The sequence below is a fragment of the Suncus etruscus genome, chromosome 15, assembly GCF_024139225.1.
Source record: "Suncus etruscus isolate mSunEtr1 chromosome 15, mSunEtr1.pri.cur, whole genome shotgun sequence".
In the NCBI taxonomy this organism is placed as follows: Eukaryota; Metazoa; Chordata; class Mammalia; order Eulipotyphla; family Soricidae; genus Suncus; species Suncus etruscus.
This window is the reverse complement of record NC_064862.1, coordinates 48,458,642-48,473,557: the sequence shown is the minus strand read 5'-3', so window position 1 is coordinate 48,473,557 and position 14,916 is coordinate 48,458,642. Positions and strand designations below refer to the sequence as shown.

General features: G+C 39.6%; 1 protein-coding gene across 11 annotated transcripts in view; it reads right to left on the bottom strand.

Moving 5' to 3' along the window:
* KCNMA1 (potassium calcium-activated channel subfamily M alpha 1) overlaps positions 1–14,916 on the bottom strand; it is a 676,533-nt gene that overhangs the window by 205,493 nt on the left and 456,124 nt on the right. For 10 of the 11 annotated variants that reach the window (XM_049789608.1, XM_049789616.1, XM_049789609.1 and 7 more), the window contains 4 exons: positions 13,814–13,919; positions 11,755–11,837; positions 8,155–8,224; positions 1,412–1,567 (listed from right to left, as the gene is read on the bottom strand). The exons of the other annotated variant lie outside the window; for it this stretch is intronic. In XM_049789608.1, the coding sequence (XP_049645565.1) occupies positions 1,412–1,567; positions 8,155–8,224; positions 11,755–11,837; positions 13,814–13,919 (415 nt within the window). The remainder of the gene's footprint in view (positions 1–1,411; positions 1,568–8,154; positions 8,225–11,754; positions 11,838–13,813; positions 13,920–14,916) is intronic. 11 annotated transcript variants of the gene reach the window in all.

The following is a 14,916-nucleotide window of genomic DNA, read 5'->3' as shown; positions in this document are numbered from 1 at the left end:
AAGTTTGGGCAGCCACATGCATAGGATAGTGTTTTTAGATTAAGTCATCATTGAAACAAATGATCAATATGACCCCAGAACCATCTGATCTCTTCCATAGAATGAGATTAACTCTCTGTTGCCTAATGAACATGAAAAAAGAGGGCTTGGAGGAGAGGGACATAAAGGAAACAATCTTGCTCTCAATGATGACCCAACTTGTAGACAACTGGAAAACCACTCTCATGAAAACAGTCCAAACCTATACCCATACTCCCCGCCTCTCCCTCCTCAACATCCAGGGCCATTTCCTTAACTCTATATCAGATCTTTTGTGTTGAAATTGGATGTTTCAGAAATGGCAGCCAAATTTAGGAGATCCCACACATTTGACTTCAGACTCCTTGCCCTCCTTTGTGAGACCTCCTTGGTGACTCACCTCTATATCCCTCATATCCCACTTCTAATCCCAGGAAATGGAATGTCAATACATGTTCATGTAACAGAGAAGAGAATGTAAGTTCAAATCTTCACCTAATTGTCAACACTGTCAAATTATTCAAAGCCCTAACTAGACAGACTTTTTACTCTGCCATGGTAACTCCAGGACTTAGTTAAGAGTTAAGTGTGACCCAAGGCCAAAGTCTGGTACTTTCCATCCCTGGTACTCTAAAACCTCCTTCTAAGAAGGGAACTGAACCAATAACATGATGTCCTAGAAAGATGATGTCACTGCCTGATCTTAGGGACAGAATCAAGTCTTTCATAGCCTGAGCTGGTCCCACAAGTAGGAACCACCTTGGGGAAGTGGTAATGGGTGTTCAGGAGGATAGACAGGCTGACAAGAGCATGATTCTGTCCAGACCACCAGTCTCAGGGTGCAAAGGGCACTATTGGCAAGGACATGGTGCATCATTCCACTTTCCATTCAAATAACCATGGCATGTCAGCCCAACTGACCTCCTTGATTGTGCAGAAATAAATAAATGAATTATGTTGTTGGGGTTTGGGCTTCAGCACAAACACATGGTCTGCATTTATCTGCACAGTGAGAGGTCCACCAACCACTTGATGTAAAAGAGCAGAATGATCATTCTTTTCTTGAGGCGCTCTGGTGCCATATGGAATGTATATAAATCATATTTTTGTTTTAACAGCGGAGGCTTTGTTGATAGATAAACATGTGGTTTATCTAAAAAAAGGGAGGGCTGTGCTTTGAACAATCATTTAATGGCCATGGATGTGCCAAATAAAAATAAAAACATAATTTTGAAAGAAGTTGGCCTTGTGCCCAAATCTGTAACAAGGAATTTCTCTTTAACCAAAGTGGTTAAAGCCTGTCGATCTGTTTTGAGTTTAAGCTATGCTCTCTATTCAACCCCACGACAAATTGAATCTGGGGCTAATAGGCTCTAATAGGACAAGACATTACCTTTATGAATGACCTCATAGAGAAGAGGTTGGCGAGCATGGTGGAGAGGCCTTGGGCCAGGCAGCTCTGGGCTATGAACCCCAGCTTGAGCTCCGCGAGGCAGATCGCATCATCACCCTCTTTCCAATTCCAGCTTGGAATGTTTAGCAGATGGGCCTATGTAAGGAAAAAGCAGGTATGAGACTTTGCTTGTGTTTAATTGTTCAATTGTTTAAAATCACTGTGAGGAAATGTAACATTGTCCAAATTCCTCAGGGTAATCTAGACTCATCCATCCTTTCTTTCCCTGGTCTAATGGTGGATGTTTTGGTGAACTCTTCTTCTACTCATCAGAGACTGAATTCAGTCTCCCTGGAACATTTCTTCTTCACCTTCCAAATCCAGGCTTCCCTGGTATTTATAACATTTAGCCAAAAAGAGTCTAAAGAGAATGTCCTTTTGGTATGAATTGCTCCATGCTACTAGGAAGAAAGTCTGGCTATATTGTTAATAAAATGGCAACTAGAATAGAGTCTAGACTGTCAGATATATGTGCAAATTTTAGATTTCTCTCTGTGTCTCACCAACTCTGGATTAATAGCTCCCATATTTGAGTGGGTACTGGTCAACTGGAAAACTTGGACCTCGCTCCCTTCCCCCAAAGTTTTGGACTTGGTAGACCTGGATTGAGTGACACGTTTAGATCTCTAAGAAGTTGGAGGTCAAGCTGTTGCTTATTTGGGACCACACTTGGAGAAGCACAGCCCTAAATCACCAGACAAATCAGAGTGCAGACATGCTATAATCTCCTGCAGATGGGCTGGTTCTATTCAACAATAGGTTGGATTCTTCCATACGGACCCATAGACTCATCAAATTAGTTTCAAGTGGCATGAAGCAGAGAGTCAGAGATGTTATGCAGAATAAAAAATGAAATGAGAATTAAAAAAGTTTTCCAGAGTTGGTAGAATAATTCAACCAGAAAAGAGCTTTTTATAAAAGCATTTGGTTTGAGGCTAGAGTGATAGTACAGAGGGTGAGGTGTTTGCTTTGCAAGTGATTGACTTGGGTTGAATTCCCAGCATCCCCAGGTGGTTCTCTGAGCCCACTAGGTGTTATTCCTTCCCCCAAATCACTTGATTTAAAATGATTAAAAACTCAGAATGAGAGAACCAATCTTGGCAGCAGAAATGAGGGCAAAGAAAATCTTAGGGGGGTGGATAACCAAATGACAACCACGTGACAGATTACAAAAATCCAGAACATTTTAGAGAGAAATGGTCTCCAGATCAAATGAAATGAATTATTTTTGCACTGTTGAAAACTGATCAGGCCAGATGATTCAGCTGTAATGATCATATTTTAAAAAGGGAAACTAATATTGGAAATAACTTCCAGAGAAAATGGAGAAGTATAAGGACAGATGAATCTGGGAAATATCTTCTGAAGAACAGTCACAAGACCCTCAGTGTTGTGCTGAGGGAGAACCACATTGTCATGAAGATCTCAGAGACTGCTAGATGTGTGAGAGTCATGGTTTGTCCTATTTGGCTTGAGGCTGAGGAGGGTAGATTGGTGGGGAATAAAGACTATATGTGTGTGCTATAAGATATTACTTTGGGGGCTGGAGAGATAGCATGAAGGTAGGGTGTTTGCCTTGCAAGCAGAAGGATGGTGGTTCGAATCCCGGCATCCCATATGGTCCCCTGAGGCTGCCAGGAGTGATTTCTGAGTGCAGAGCCAGGAGTAACCCCTGAGTACTGCCGGGTGTGACCAAAAACCAAAAAAAAAAAAAAAAAAAAAAAAAAAGACATTAGTTTGTTTTATACAAAAACTTTCTATGTTAATTTGGTGCAATGTGTGAATGTATGTGGGAAGATGCTTGGAGGAAGAGATATCTGCTACTCTAGGAAATGCTAAAGAGATATTCTCAGTGTTGAGAATATGTGTATTGAGGAATGAACCCGTGTGATGCTCAGGAGTCTATATATGGTGCCAAGGATTTGGACTACTTAGGACTTGACTGCATAAAAGTATAAAGAAATTTTTTAAGGATGTAATTTTTCCAGTAAATTTAAAAAGCTACTTTCAAGAAAAGCAAAGTCAATGTCCCTAAATCTCAGAATATGCTTCTCCAAGTCCCAGTACGAAAGTCTTTTGTTAGGGCTAGAGCGATAGCACAGCGGTAGGGCATCTGCCTTGCATGCAGCCGATCCAGGACGGACCTGAGTTTCATACCCAGCATCCCATATGGTCCCCCAAGCCAGGAATGATTTCTGAGTGCATAGTCAGGAATAACCCCTCATCGGGTGTGGCCCCCAAAAAAACAAAAAACAACAACAACAACAAAAAAGTGTTTTGTTCTGCCCGGGAGTTAAACTGAGAGAACAAAGGCGAAAACTCTAAATGGCCTGAGAGATGAATTTTTCCAGTATATCAGCAAACACAATACGTACCAAGGAGGCATTTGCTCACTTTCAAGACAATGTCATGGTTGGAATTGGAGGAGTTGGAAGACTCTATTTTGGAAATAAGAAGTCTAATGGCTTCAAGCTCTGGTTCTAGAAATATCCTTCATAAAATTCCTTCTTACAAAGTCCAGTTAGTTGTGTGACAATCATATGAGTTCTAACTCAACAGTGTTTACCCCTGGGAGAGATGACCAAAGCCTTCTTGAAGAGACCATAGTTAATCCCAGGGCCAGGGGAGAATTAGCATGGAAGATTGAAATTTCTATCATGTTGAGTATAGAAGACTTTCCCACATTTGTAATTTGATTCCAGAAATTAGTCTGCTTTAGATCCAATTTCTCTCCTTTTCTAGCTTAAGACGGTTACTTTCCCTTTTACTTCACTGGCACTGTAGAAAACCCACCAGTCTAAGTGGAAAAAAGACCAATTTATATTAGCATCATCTGAGAAGAATGAGAAATTAAATGTAAGTCATGAACAAGTAAATCATCAGGTGTGAAAGGATTATTGAGGGGGCCAACTCCCAGACTGATATCATATTACCTTTTTAAGAAAAATAAACAAAACCTTTTTAAGAGAATCTCTCAAATTCCCATGTGTAATTCAGTGTATTAAGTTCAGGCTTTTAGGTCTTGGGTCCTCTCATGCCCCCAACTGGTTTGAGTTCTCCAGACATATTTTACATGTTTATTACATAAGAAAGTCAAACTTGGTTCATTTCTCAAGCTTCCAAGGCCTCTTTAAAAAAAAGTTCTCCTATCTTCTTTGATCTCAGTTTAGGGAACAAGGATAGATGTGTCAAAAAGCTTGGTGAAAAATCTGTATGAAACAATGAGAAGGAATTCACCAGGAACTCAAATTATTTATTTCTGGCAATTCTGTCCTGTTTTCATTTGGAAGAATTTTTAGTAAAACATGTCAGCAATACTACATTGGAGTCTGAAGAAAAATCCTTTCCACTCTGGAAAATCAGAGAACTGGGATCTACTGGGAATCTCAACAAGAAAAAAATGTGGAAAATATTCTTGGGGGAAATCAAAAGAGATGAATTTTAACCCTAGTTTGATTTTCCACTCCTTAGACAACTTTGGCAAAGTCAGTGTGAGAAACAAAGATCACTTCTTATAATATATTCTAGCACCATAGGACAAGGTAAAGATTTTCAGTGAGAGTCACAGGACTTGCCTTTCAACAGAACTTGATTTGCAGAACAAAGATATTCACCAGTGTATTTACTGAAAATTTTAATTTTTAATAGACTAGTATTAAAATTATTAGGAGTAATGTTTTTAATGGGTTAACTCAAGTGATCACAAGCACTTTCTTTCCCCAAAGATCTTCAATTTAATGCTCAATTCAGAAATATTACTTGCCATTTTCCCCCCAACTGGGTTTTTAAAGGTGCTTCTTTCCATAAATTTTTCAAAATATGAGTATATCTATGCTGGAGACCATCATTCCATCTCTGAGGTCTACTCTGAGTAATGACCGATAGTCCAATGGGTTGTAGCTCCAGTGAAAAGGAAGGGGGAAATTGGCAGTTGTTAGCTTCCTGGTTACCAAGTGACCATGAGTCTTACCCACTGAACCTTCAAAGACAGAACTTAAATCCACAGTGTAAAGTCACTCTGGGATGCACAGATAGTCAAAGGAGGACTAAATAAAATCATAAATGTCAATATTCTTCTAAGACCAGAAAGTACATCATCAATGTATAATAATATTGTTATAAAAAGTTCAGGACCATCATTAGGTGGAGAAAAACTGTCAGGCACCTTCCTCATATTCTTCTGGGCTCTGTTATATCCTCATTATTCGGTCCTTAGGGAACATAATTCTTTGTACTTTTAAGGACAGTATTAAAATATGAAGTTACCTGACAAATATGTAAGTTTACACACATTTGCAGTTCCATAGAGAAATGAGATGACAGATACTAAGGGTGGACTTCCAATCATTTTTTTTTTAGGATAAGAGAGATGAAATCATAGAGCAAAATGCCCTGTGTCCAAGACATCTGCATGGTAATACTAATATTACCAGTGCAGAGTCCCCTAAGTAAGCTTGCCAAATAGGTTGGATGATTCTAAAACAAAGTATCTTTTTAGCATGAATGAGCTGATGTCTTAATCATTGTTTCTGGATAATCTCAGGCCAGAATACTACAAAAGTCATTCTACTGACTGTGGTCATGTGAAGAATAACCAGGTGCCATCTGGATTCCAGGTCTGCTGAGTTACTTAGAGTTTGACAAGAATCACATCATTGAAATATCCCTAAATCTCTTGAAGATGGCACATTGGTGCTTATTGGAAGGAGAAAAAAGAACTGGCACCCCTATCTAAACCTACAATGCTAATTTTTCTATGTTCAACCCTCCCCCCCCCAAAAAAAATTGAACAACAGCTTGAAGCACTCATTCCCACATGAAATGAAATTTCCAGTCACAAATGAGAGTTTGCTGCTGAGGAAGTTGTCATTTGCTGTAGCCTTTATACAATGAATAAATTAAACTGCAGGAATTACTATCAGAAAAAAAATGCCTCTAGATTAATGTGTCTGTTACCTTTCAGTGTCAATGTAACCTCGGGTGCTCACCATCAAACCCACTGGCTGAACACTGACTTGGGTTCTGCAATATGACCACCTGCTGAAAGCTGGACAATGGCTGGCACTGGGCAGAGACCTGAGAGGTAGGCCAGTGGTCGACAGCAGGCTCCACTCAACAACAGCCTTTAGTGGGCCACCAAATTGCAAAGTGAGCAGCATGTGCCAGCAATTAAGAAATAATGGTATGGCACTGGTGCATTTGGCAGAACTGTATCTTCTTGAGTCACCTGATAGCCTATTTCTGAGGGAATGTGGCTTCCAAGATGGGTAGTAGGCTCACTCATCACCCAACAGGGAGTTATTTCATTCAGACAGGACACCTGGTTCCAGGTACTGAGCAGCCTTGGCTTGGGAAGCCTCATCATTTAGGGGGAAACCTGATTCCATATCAGAGTAAGGTGCCACCTTTCTTCCCCCAAAGCTATTTTCCTGGAAGCTTAATGATGGGCTGGCCAAGTGATTGAACACTGCCTGTGAACTCTGCTTGACTGAGACCTAATCACCAGGGAGACAAGATAGGTTCAAACATTTATTTTCTATCCAATTCTCCTAAAAAAATATTAACACTAGGAAAAAAATTCCTTTGATTTGAAGTTCTGGGTATCCCTTTTTCTGAATTCAATCTTGCCAAATTCTCTGTTTGAACTTGAGAATATCATGTTCCATATTCTGTCCCAACTCTACCCTAGGTTGTGCTCATTTGTACAAATTTACCTGGTATCATATACAAAAGTCCTCACACAAAAAGTCCTGGGCCATCCACATTCATACTGCCCTTGAGTCCTAGTGAACACAAAACAGGACTTCTTAACTCTGTCTATGGAAAGGGAGTCAGGTAGAGTATAGACTATATAATAAGTATTCAATAAATATTAAAAAAAAGGAATAAAGCAAATAAAGATGGACGTGATGGGGGCTGGAACCCAGCAATGTGTCAGTATTCTAAGATCATGAGATGCAAAAAGACTTTCTAAATAAATAAATGAATGAGTATATGAGGGAACTTCCATACAGGGACCAACACCAACACAGAGGTGTTTGAACTAAAGAAATGCCCTGAACAAGAACTGGGTGCTGAAAGGAGATAAAGTGATGGACATATAATGCCCCTCAGTAATAATAATGCAAACCACAGTGTCTAAAAGTTGGGCACAGAAAGGAATTGAGAATAAGAGAAAAGAAAGAAGAGGAGGAGGAGGAAGAAGAAAAAGAGGAAGAAGAGGAGGAAGAGGTGAAGGAAGAGAAGAAGGAGGAGGAGGAAGAGAAGGGGGTAGGAGGAAAGGGAGAAGGAGGAGGAAAACTTTAATAGGCAGGGAGAGGGGAGGGCAGGAGGGATTCTGGGAACATTGGTGGTGGGAAATGTGCCCTGGTGAAGGGTGTTGGACAGTATATAACTAAAATTCAATCATAAAAGCTTTGAATCTCTGAAAGAAAAAAAACACAACTGTATGATGAGAAACCTTGTATCTATGGTGTTTATATAAAGCTATTAATTAAAAAAAAGAAATGTCCTGTAAGGTTGTTACTAGCCCACAACTAAAGATGTTCCTACTCACCTTTTGTCCAGCATATATAATTTCCTCTGTGTGTGTGTGTGTGTGTGTGTGTGTGTGTGTGTGCCCTTATGAGTAGGAAAGGGAAACAGCACCTGGACTTGTATCTTTAAGCCTTGATCATCCCTACCTTGTTGTGGTACTGCAGCATCTGAGTGATGATTCTTATCTTCGGGTGGTAGTTCTTTATGGAGATTACTCTGCAAAAGATAAAAATCAAAGTTGAGGCCAAATTTGCCTTACTCTCTTGGAGTCTGATGAGAAAAGTATCATGATGGCCTCCAAATAGAGAAAATATGGGGTCAGCAGTCAGGACAATATAGAAAGAAAGAGGCCCTGGACCAAGATGATCTGTGTTTCTATCACTATTTCTCTTAGTGTGAAAAGAAATCACAGAGTAGCCACCCTACTAAACCCTAAGGTTTAGGACCTTACAGAAGGCAGATGGCTCCAATGCTGGGTGATGGCATGTGAGTGGGTGTATGTGTGTATTCCAAAGGTGCAAGCTTACTGCCTTGATAGGCATCTAAATAAATCAAACTCAACTTTTTGAGGTCCAAGAGAAATGTGCATTGAGACTAGAAATAATGTGCAGAAGTCTAGTTCTCGAAGTGAACTTGCGACAACAATGACAAATCAAACAAACAGCTTGATGAATGATTTTAATTGTCACACACCTGGTCAATCTCCCCAAAAATGATTTCTAAGTGGTCTCAGGCAGAGATCAATGGCTCAGCTTTAATAGCTAACAGCATCTAAATGATGACTTAGACTTTGGTTAACAGTAAGTGCCAACATCTGGTAGAGGTCAAAATCTCCTAGAAAAATTTCCCCAAAACTGTCTTCAATCCACACTCAATAGTAACCTCTGTCTGTCCTTACCCCAACTCTCACTTCTGCTCCCAAGTGAGGCACTACTGAGAGGGGGAAGGGCAGCTGAGCACTGGAAACACCTGGTTTCCAGCTATTGTGCTAGGAACTGGATGACCTTCAGGAAATCCCGGGGCACCCTGTGACTCTTTTCTCATATGTACTTTGGGGCAACCATACCTGCTTTATTTATTTCCCAGATTTGGTTTGAGCAGCAAGTGAAAGACCAGATGTGGGAATGCTTTGAAATCACTAACAGCTCTCTCTTCGCGTGAGTTATGGTTTTTGTCATTGCCGACATTGTACAGAGATGACATTATGCATTTCCTTCTATGACAAGGAAAACTAAAAAAGTGGAATTCCACAGAAAGACCCACCTCCTAGGCTGAATCAAATCTGCAAATGGAGCTACTCTGGCCACTTACACAAACTTTCTTCCAGGAACCCAGCTATGTCACCCCTTTTTCTGTATAAAGACAGAGAGAAGGCATCCAAGAGAGACTTTGTCTGAGAAGCTACCACTGATGAATATTTAGGAAATGGATCTGTATATAAGCCTCTCCCTGCAAAAAAATTTTTCTTTTGCACTTGAGGGATTTCACTTTTTGAAAAAGTGTCCTGTTGGCTCATGATTATTACTCATGGACTTCGGGCCTCTGTCAACCCTCAGTATTGAGTCCATAGTACTTTCTGCCACTGGCTCTTTTCAAATGTATCTTTGACATTTTAATTTCAAAAGAAGCAGGTTTGTCTCATAAGTGAAGGAGGCAGGAGGATTATAAAAATAAAGGGAAGGCAGACAGACCTCATTTTTAAGCCTAATTTTCCCATTTACCCTCCTCCTTCTTGTGCATAGTTCCAAATCTGGTCAATGAAGGTTTAATTACACACGTACCTTTGTTGATAGTACCTTTGTTGAGTAGCTCTTATGTTTTCCTATCATACCATTCTCCCTAGTAACCAGTAAGTCTTCAAATTACAATCAGAGCTTAAATAAAAATACTGTGATTAAGGAAATGCCCATTTCAAAGCTATTCCATTCATTTCAATTATTCACTTAAAGTTTTAAAAATTGCTCAAAGCTATGCCTTCCCCTGTTTCTCTTTGGGGTCTTAATGTTATAAGTTTCTTTAACTTTTTATTTCTGTTTCAACATTTAAATATAAAGAAGCTTCACCTTTTTAAAGCATATATCAAATGATCCAAAAACAAGGTAAATGTAAATCCTAGTTGAAATAAAGAGTCAACTGTAGCAAGCTGAGACCTTTGCAAATCTTATCCAGCAATGACCAATCAGAGGATGAGCCTAGATGTGAATACACATTCCCATTCACCAGCTCCCAAGAATGAGCCCCATGCTTCCAAATTCATGCACCCTGGTCCCCCAAGCCAAGAGCTATTTCTGAGCACATAGCCAGGAGTAACCCCTAAGCATCACTGGGTATGGCCCAAAAATTAAAAAAGAAATTTATTGTGCATTCTGCCAAAGAAAGCCTAGAGGAAGGAGAATACTGTGTCAGATGTTGGCACCACTGGAGAGGAGAGCTTGTTCCTCAGAAACATGTGGAAGGTTTCCCTCTACCTTACTGGTGGGAAAGCTCATGGTAGTAATTCCCATCAGTAAGGTAAGGGGAATTGAGCATTGCAATGATGCACAGGCAACTCTACAACCTGCCATCTCAGGTAAAGAAATGCCCATGACACAGAAAATCTTGCTGCAAGGGGAGGAAAGCCTAGACTGTAGAGACAGCTGGTCACAGTTGTGCATTTAGTTGGGTATAAAACCCAGGATTTTCTATTACTCCATATTTATTCACAACATTCTTCATATTCCTCCCATACTTTCTTGACCACTCTGCAACCTTTATTATAAAAACAAAACTGCTAAAGCAATTTAGCTTCCAGAGCAAAATAGTCTACATGTTTAGGCCTTTCATGGTCACACGATGACTAAACTATGGTCTATGGAAAGAATAAAAGGTTGAGTCTAAGGAACAATTTTCTTCTGAAAAGGAAAACAAAAAAGTCAGAGTTGGATAATGTGTGTCATTATATGGACATATTATATCTGTAGGAAAGCATTGGACACATTTTTTTCCAAATGTCTCCCAAGTTAATGTTCTATACAAAGAAAAGGGGGCAGGCTCACTACCCAATAGGTTGGAGATGTTCTCTTAAAACACAAAATTTGAATTTACTTTCAATATTAAAAGTATTGGCTATACTTTTGATGTAAAAAAAAAACAATTTCCATTTAAAAAACTATTAGAAGTAATTGTTTCAACTCTTTTATAGGGGAGACCAGCCCATGTTTTAGGGCTTTAGACAACTTGCAGAGCACTTAACCTTGGTAATTCTCAATTTCATGACCAATGACATTTGAGTCTGGATCATTTTCTGTACAAAGGACTGGAGCTGGTGGTGAGTATATGACAGCACCATCATCTCCCAGTTGTAACAATGGATAGGGGAGGGGTGGTAGAATCATCCCTTTAAAACAACTCATGTCTATTCCACCTTAAGGAATATGGCACTAAATTTCCATTGATGTCTCATGTAAATTTCCTTCCTTTACTAGTCCTGCCTGTCAAAAGTACCTCAAGTAGAATACCAGTTGTGAGTGCAAGCTCCCACCTTCTAAGTATGAACTTCCTGTTGACTAGGTCTTGGACTATAGACCTTTGAAGTTGCCATAGCCTTAGCTACTCATCCTCTAAGATTTAAGTGAAAGACAAAATATGGGGTGGCCAATGGGGCAAAAAAGGCCCCACAGAGACAGTATTCTATAGAAGATACCAAAGGGCAGACACATGCTCCAAATCATCCAGACTACAGCTCCTCTAGCCTTCCTGAAGTTTACCTCATGATGTTAGAAGCATCTTCAGCATCCGGGTCAGCACAATACTTATTGGCAAGGATGAGACACGCATCTGCTGACTCTATCTAAGACACCAAAGGGAAAATACAAAACATAAACTTATAAATAGCCAGGCTTTGTTGCAAGCTCTCTCTTCTCTCTTTTTCTCTCTCTTTCTATTTTTCTCTCTGTGTGTTGACAGTTCTTAGAGAACTGGTGCTTTTCAAGGGAACAATTCTAATCCTGAGTGATTATAGTTTTTTTGGTCAAAAGTGTAGATTGTGGTTCTTGTTATGGTATAAACATTTCATCTTGTTGCTATTGGAGGGAAACAACATGTACCTTGGTAATTATACTCTTCATTTTGCATAGTTGAGTACATGTAAGCTTTAAAATTTCTTTAAATAACTAATTAGGCCTTCCAATTCCTTGCTGCCTCATTTTGAGCTTGTTGTACCCTTTTCACTAATAATTCTGGTCAGGAAATACAGGTCAATGCGCCAAACCTTTCTCTCGGGTTGTCAAGATAACAGAGTAGTTAGGTATTAAGAAATTTGAACTCCAAGTCCTTCACCTAATCTTTGCTATGTCTTCAGTATCTGTGTGATAGAAATAAATGAGAACCTCAAATCAGAAATAAATTCAGTGTTGTTTTCAAGGATCACTCAGATATTCAAATGAAATCAAATCTATGTGTATAAAATGCTCTATTACATATGACCTTAAAAGACAGCCTATGGATTTATCTAAACATAAACCAACATAGCTCCTTAGAGGAGATAACAAGTTGTGCAAATAGTTATTTGCATCTCATGCATGACCAATACATATTGCATGAACAATAGTCATTTTCTTTAAGTTCTTACAGATTTCAGATGAGCCATAACTTGGATCACATCTGGATAATACTAAAATTAACTGAACTTTATAAACATAAAAATTTACATGCTAGTTCAGGTCTGCAATCTGTCCTACTTGATGAGCTGTATTTATAGACCTTTCCAGAATTTGGGAGGGTATTTTTTTTCTTTATAGTGTGTTACAAGCTGTCTTAATTTTCTTTAATGATCCAGAGAACTGCCTAAATACTTTTGCTTTATTCATGTTTTCCCATTGTTTTATTACTGCTTTATTTATGTGGCAACCACAATTCACATTTAGATGAATTCAGAATCTATGTATTCTGGCATGCAATTTTGAATGGGGTAAAACAATACAAAATAAATAAATCTGTAAATGCCATTTTGCTCTACTCCTTTTCTGTAGGAGAGTCAGTATGCTTTCTAAAAAAGTTTCAACTCAATATGTTCAAAAAATGTTAAGTGTAACGATCCAAGTAACAGAAAATACTGGGAAAATACAGAAAAATATTTTTGTCTTTATCTGTAGATTTTGGTAAAGGATGAACTCTTTTTTTTTTTTTTTTTTTTTGATTTTTGGGCCACACCCGGTAATGCTCAGGGGTTACTCCTGGCTATGTGCTCAGAAGTTGCTCCTGGCTTGGGGGACCATATGGGACACCGGGGGATCGAACATCGGTCCCTCCAAGGCTAGCGCAGGCAAGGCAGGCACCTTACCTTTAGAGCCACCGCCCGGCCCCAAGGATGAACTCTTAAGATGTTCCATGACTTGATAAATTATTATAGCACACTTTGCCCTTAATATTCTTTTTTGTTGTAAAATAATAGATTTTGGACTTATGTCAACTTCAATTGAAGTCTCTAAGCTGGGAATTTCTTGCTTCCCATGTTGTCTTAAAGCCTAGTGAGTTCAACCATCTTCACAATGATAGACAAGGAATTATTTAGTAACATTGATACTGAGCTAACCCACAGTAGACACGTGACAAGAGCAGGCTTGAAATGCATCCATGGGTTCCCACTTGGGAGAGGCCCTAGGTCCCATTGGCAATTAGGTATCTGAATTGGGTTTTAGGGGTGAGAGGTGACTGTCAATAGGCAACTCTTGGGAAATGTGCCTCTCACCATAGTTGGACCCCACACACACATCATATCTCTCAGATGGAACAAAAGCAGAAGTCATGTCACCTCTCCTTTCTTACCTTGACTCTAGCCAGATCATGTGGATTGAGGACTGAGCCCTGATAAAACTCCACCTGAGTGAAGTGTCGCTTGAACAATGCTTCCAGCTCCAGGTTTGGAGAAATGCTGTATGAAGAGAGAAGAAATGGCTGGGAACAGAACAGAGGCAGGGATTTCTGCCTCCATACTTCCTCCTCTCAGATTCTCACAGAGGACTTTGGCAAAAAGCTTTTATTCTCAAAGCAGCTCCCTTCCTTGCTATCAATGAAAGGTTTGCACTCAAGAAAAGTCAAAGCCTAGGACAGTGAAAACAAAAACAGCACTGAGATCAAACAAACAGGTCTATAACCTTCAGAGTCTGAACCCTATAGACCAAAAAGTTCTTGGACTTTTTTGTTAGAGAGATAGCTTCAAGTGTATGGGCACAGTTTTGCATGCTGGAGCCCCTGTTTTGATTCCTATCATCCATGTCCCCACCTACTATAAACAGGTATAGCCCCAAGACTCAAAAGGAAGAAAAAATTCTTATATATGAACAGATAAACTGAGGCCAGGTCCTGGAAGATTGATTCAAGGTTCCCAGAAAGGGCCTTGCCAAAATTTCTTTACCACATGCACTGAGTCCAAAATTTCAGACCATAAAGGTCCCTCTGAGCAGCCATACCCATAAGTCAATGTCTCTCAGGAGTGTCTTTGATTGACATATATACACACAAGTTGGCTTTCTTAGAGAGAAAAGATATCTCTTCCATTGGTAGACAGGGATTCCAATCATTAATTGGCCTAATCTCTCATTTATTGATTCTGGATATGAATTTTCATCAAATACTAATTATGAAAGGTATAGGGACTCAATCGGTGTTAGGCACTACTGTTAGGACATAGTTGGTGCCAGAGACCATAAATCCAGGCTAGTATCATATGAATAATTCCTCAGTCATAATGAGCACACGTTTGTGTGTTTATTACGTGGCAGATACCATTCGAAAGACTTGACAAGTACTAACTCACTCAAGCCCCAGAACCCCCCTAAAGGAAGGGATGTTATTAACCCAGAGCTTTGAGAGGTTAATTAACTGGGCCATCTCCAATGCCACTGACACTGACCGATGCCAGGGCCACC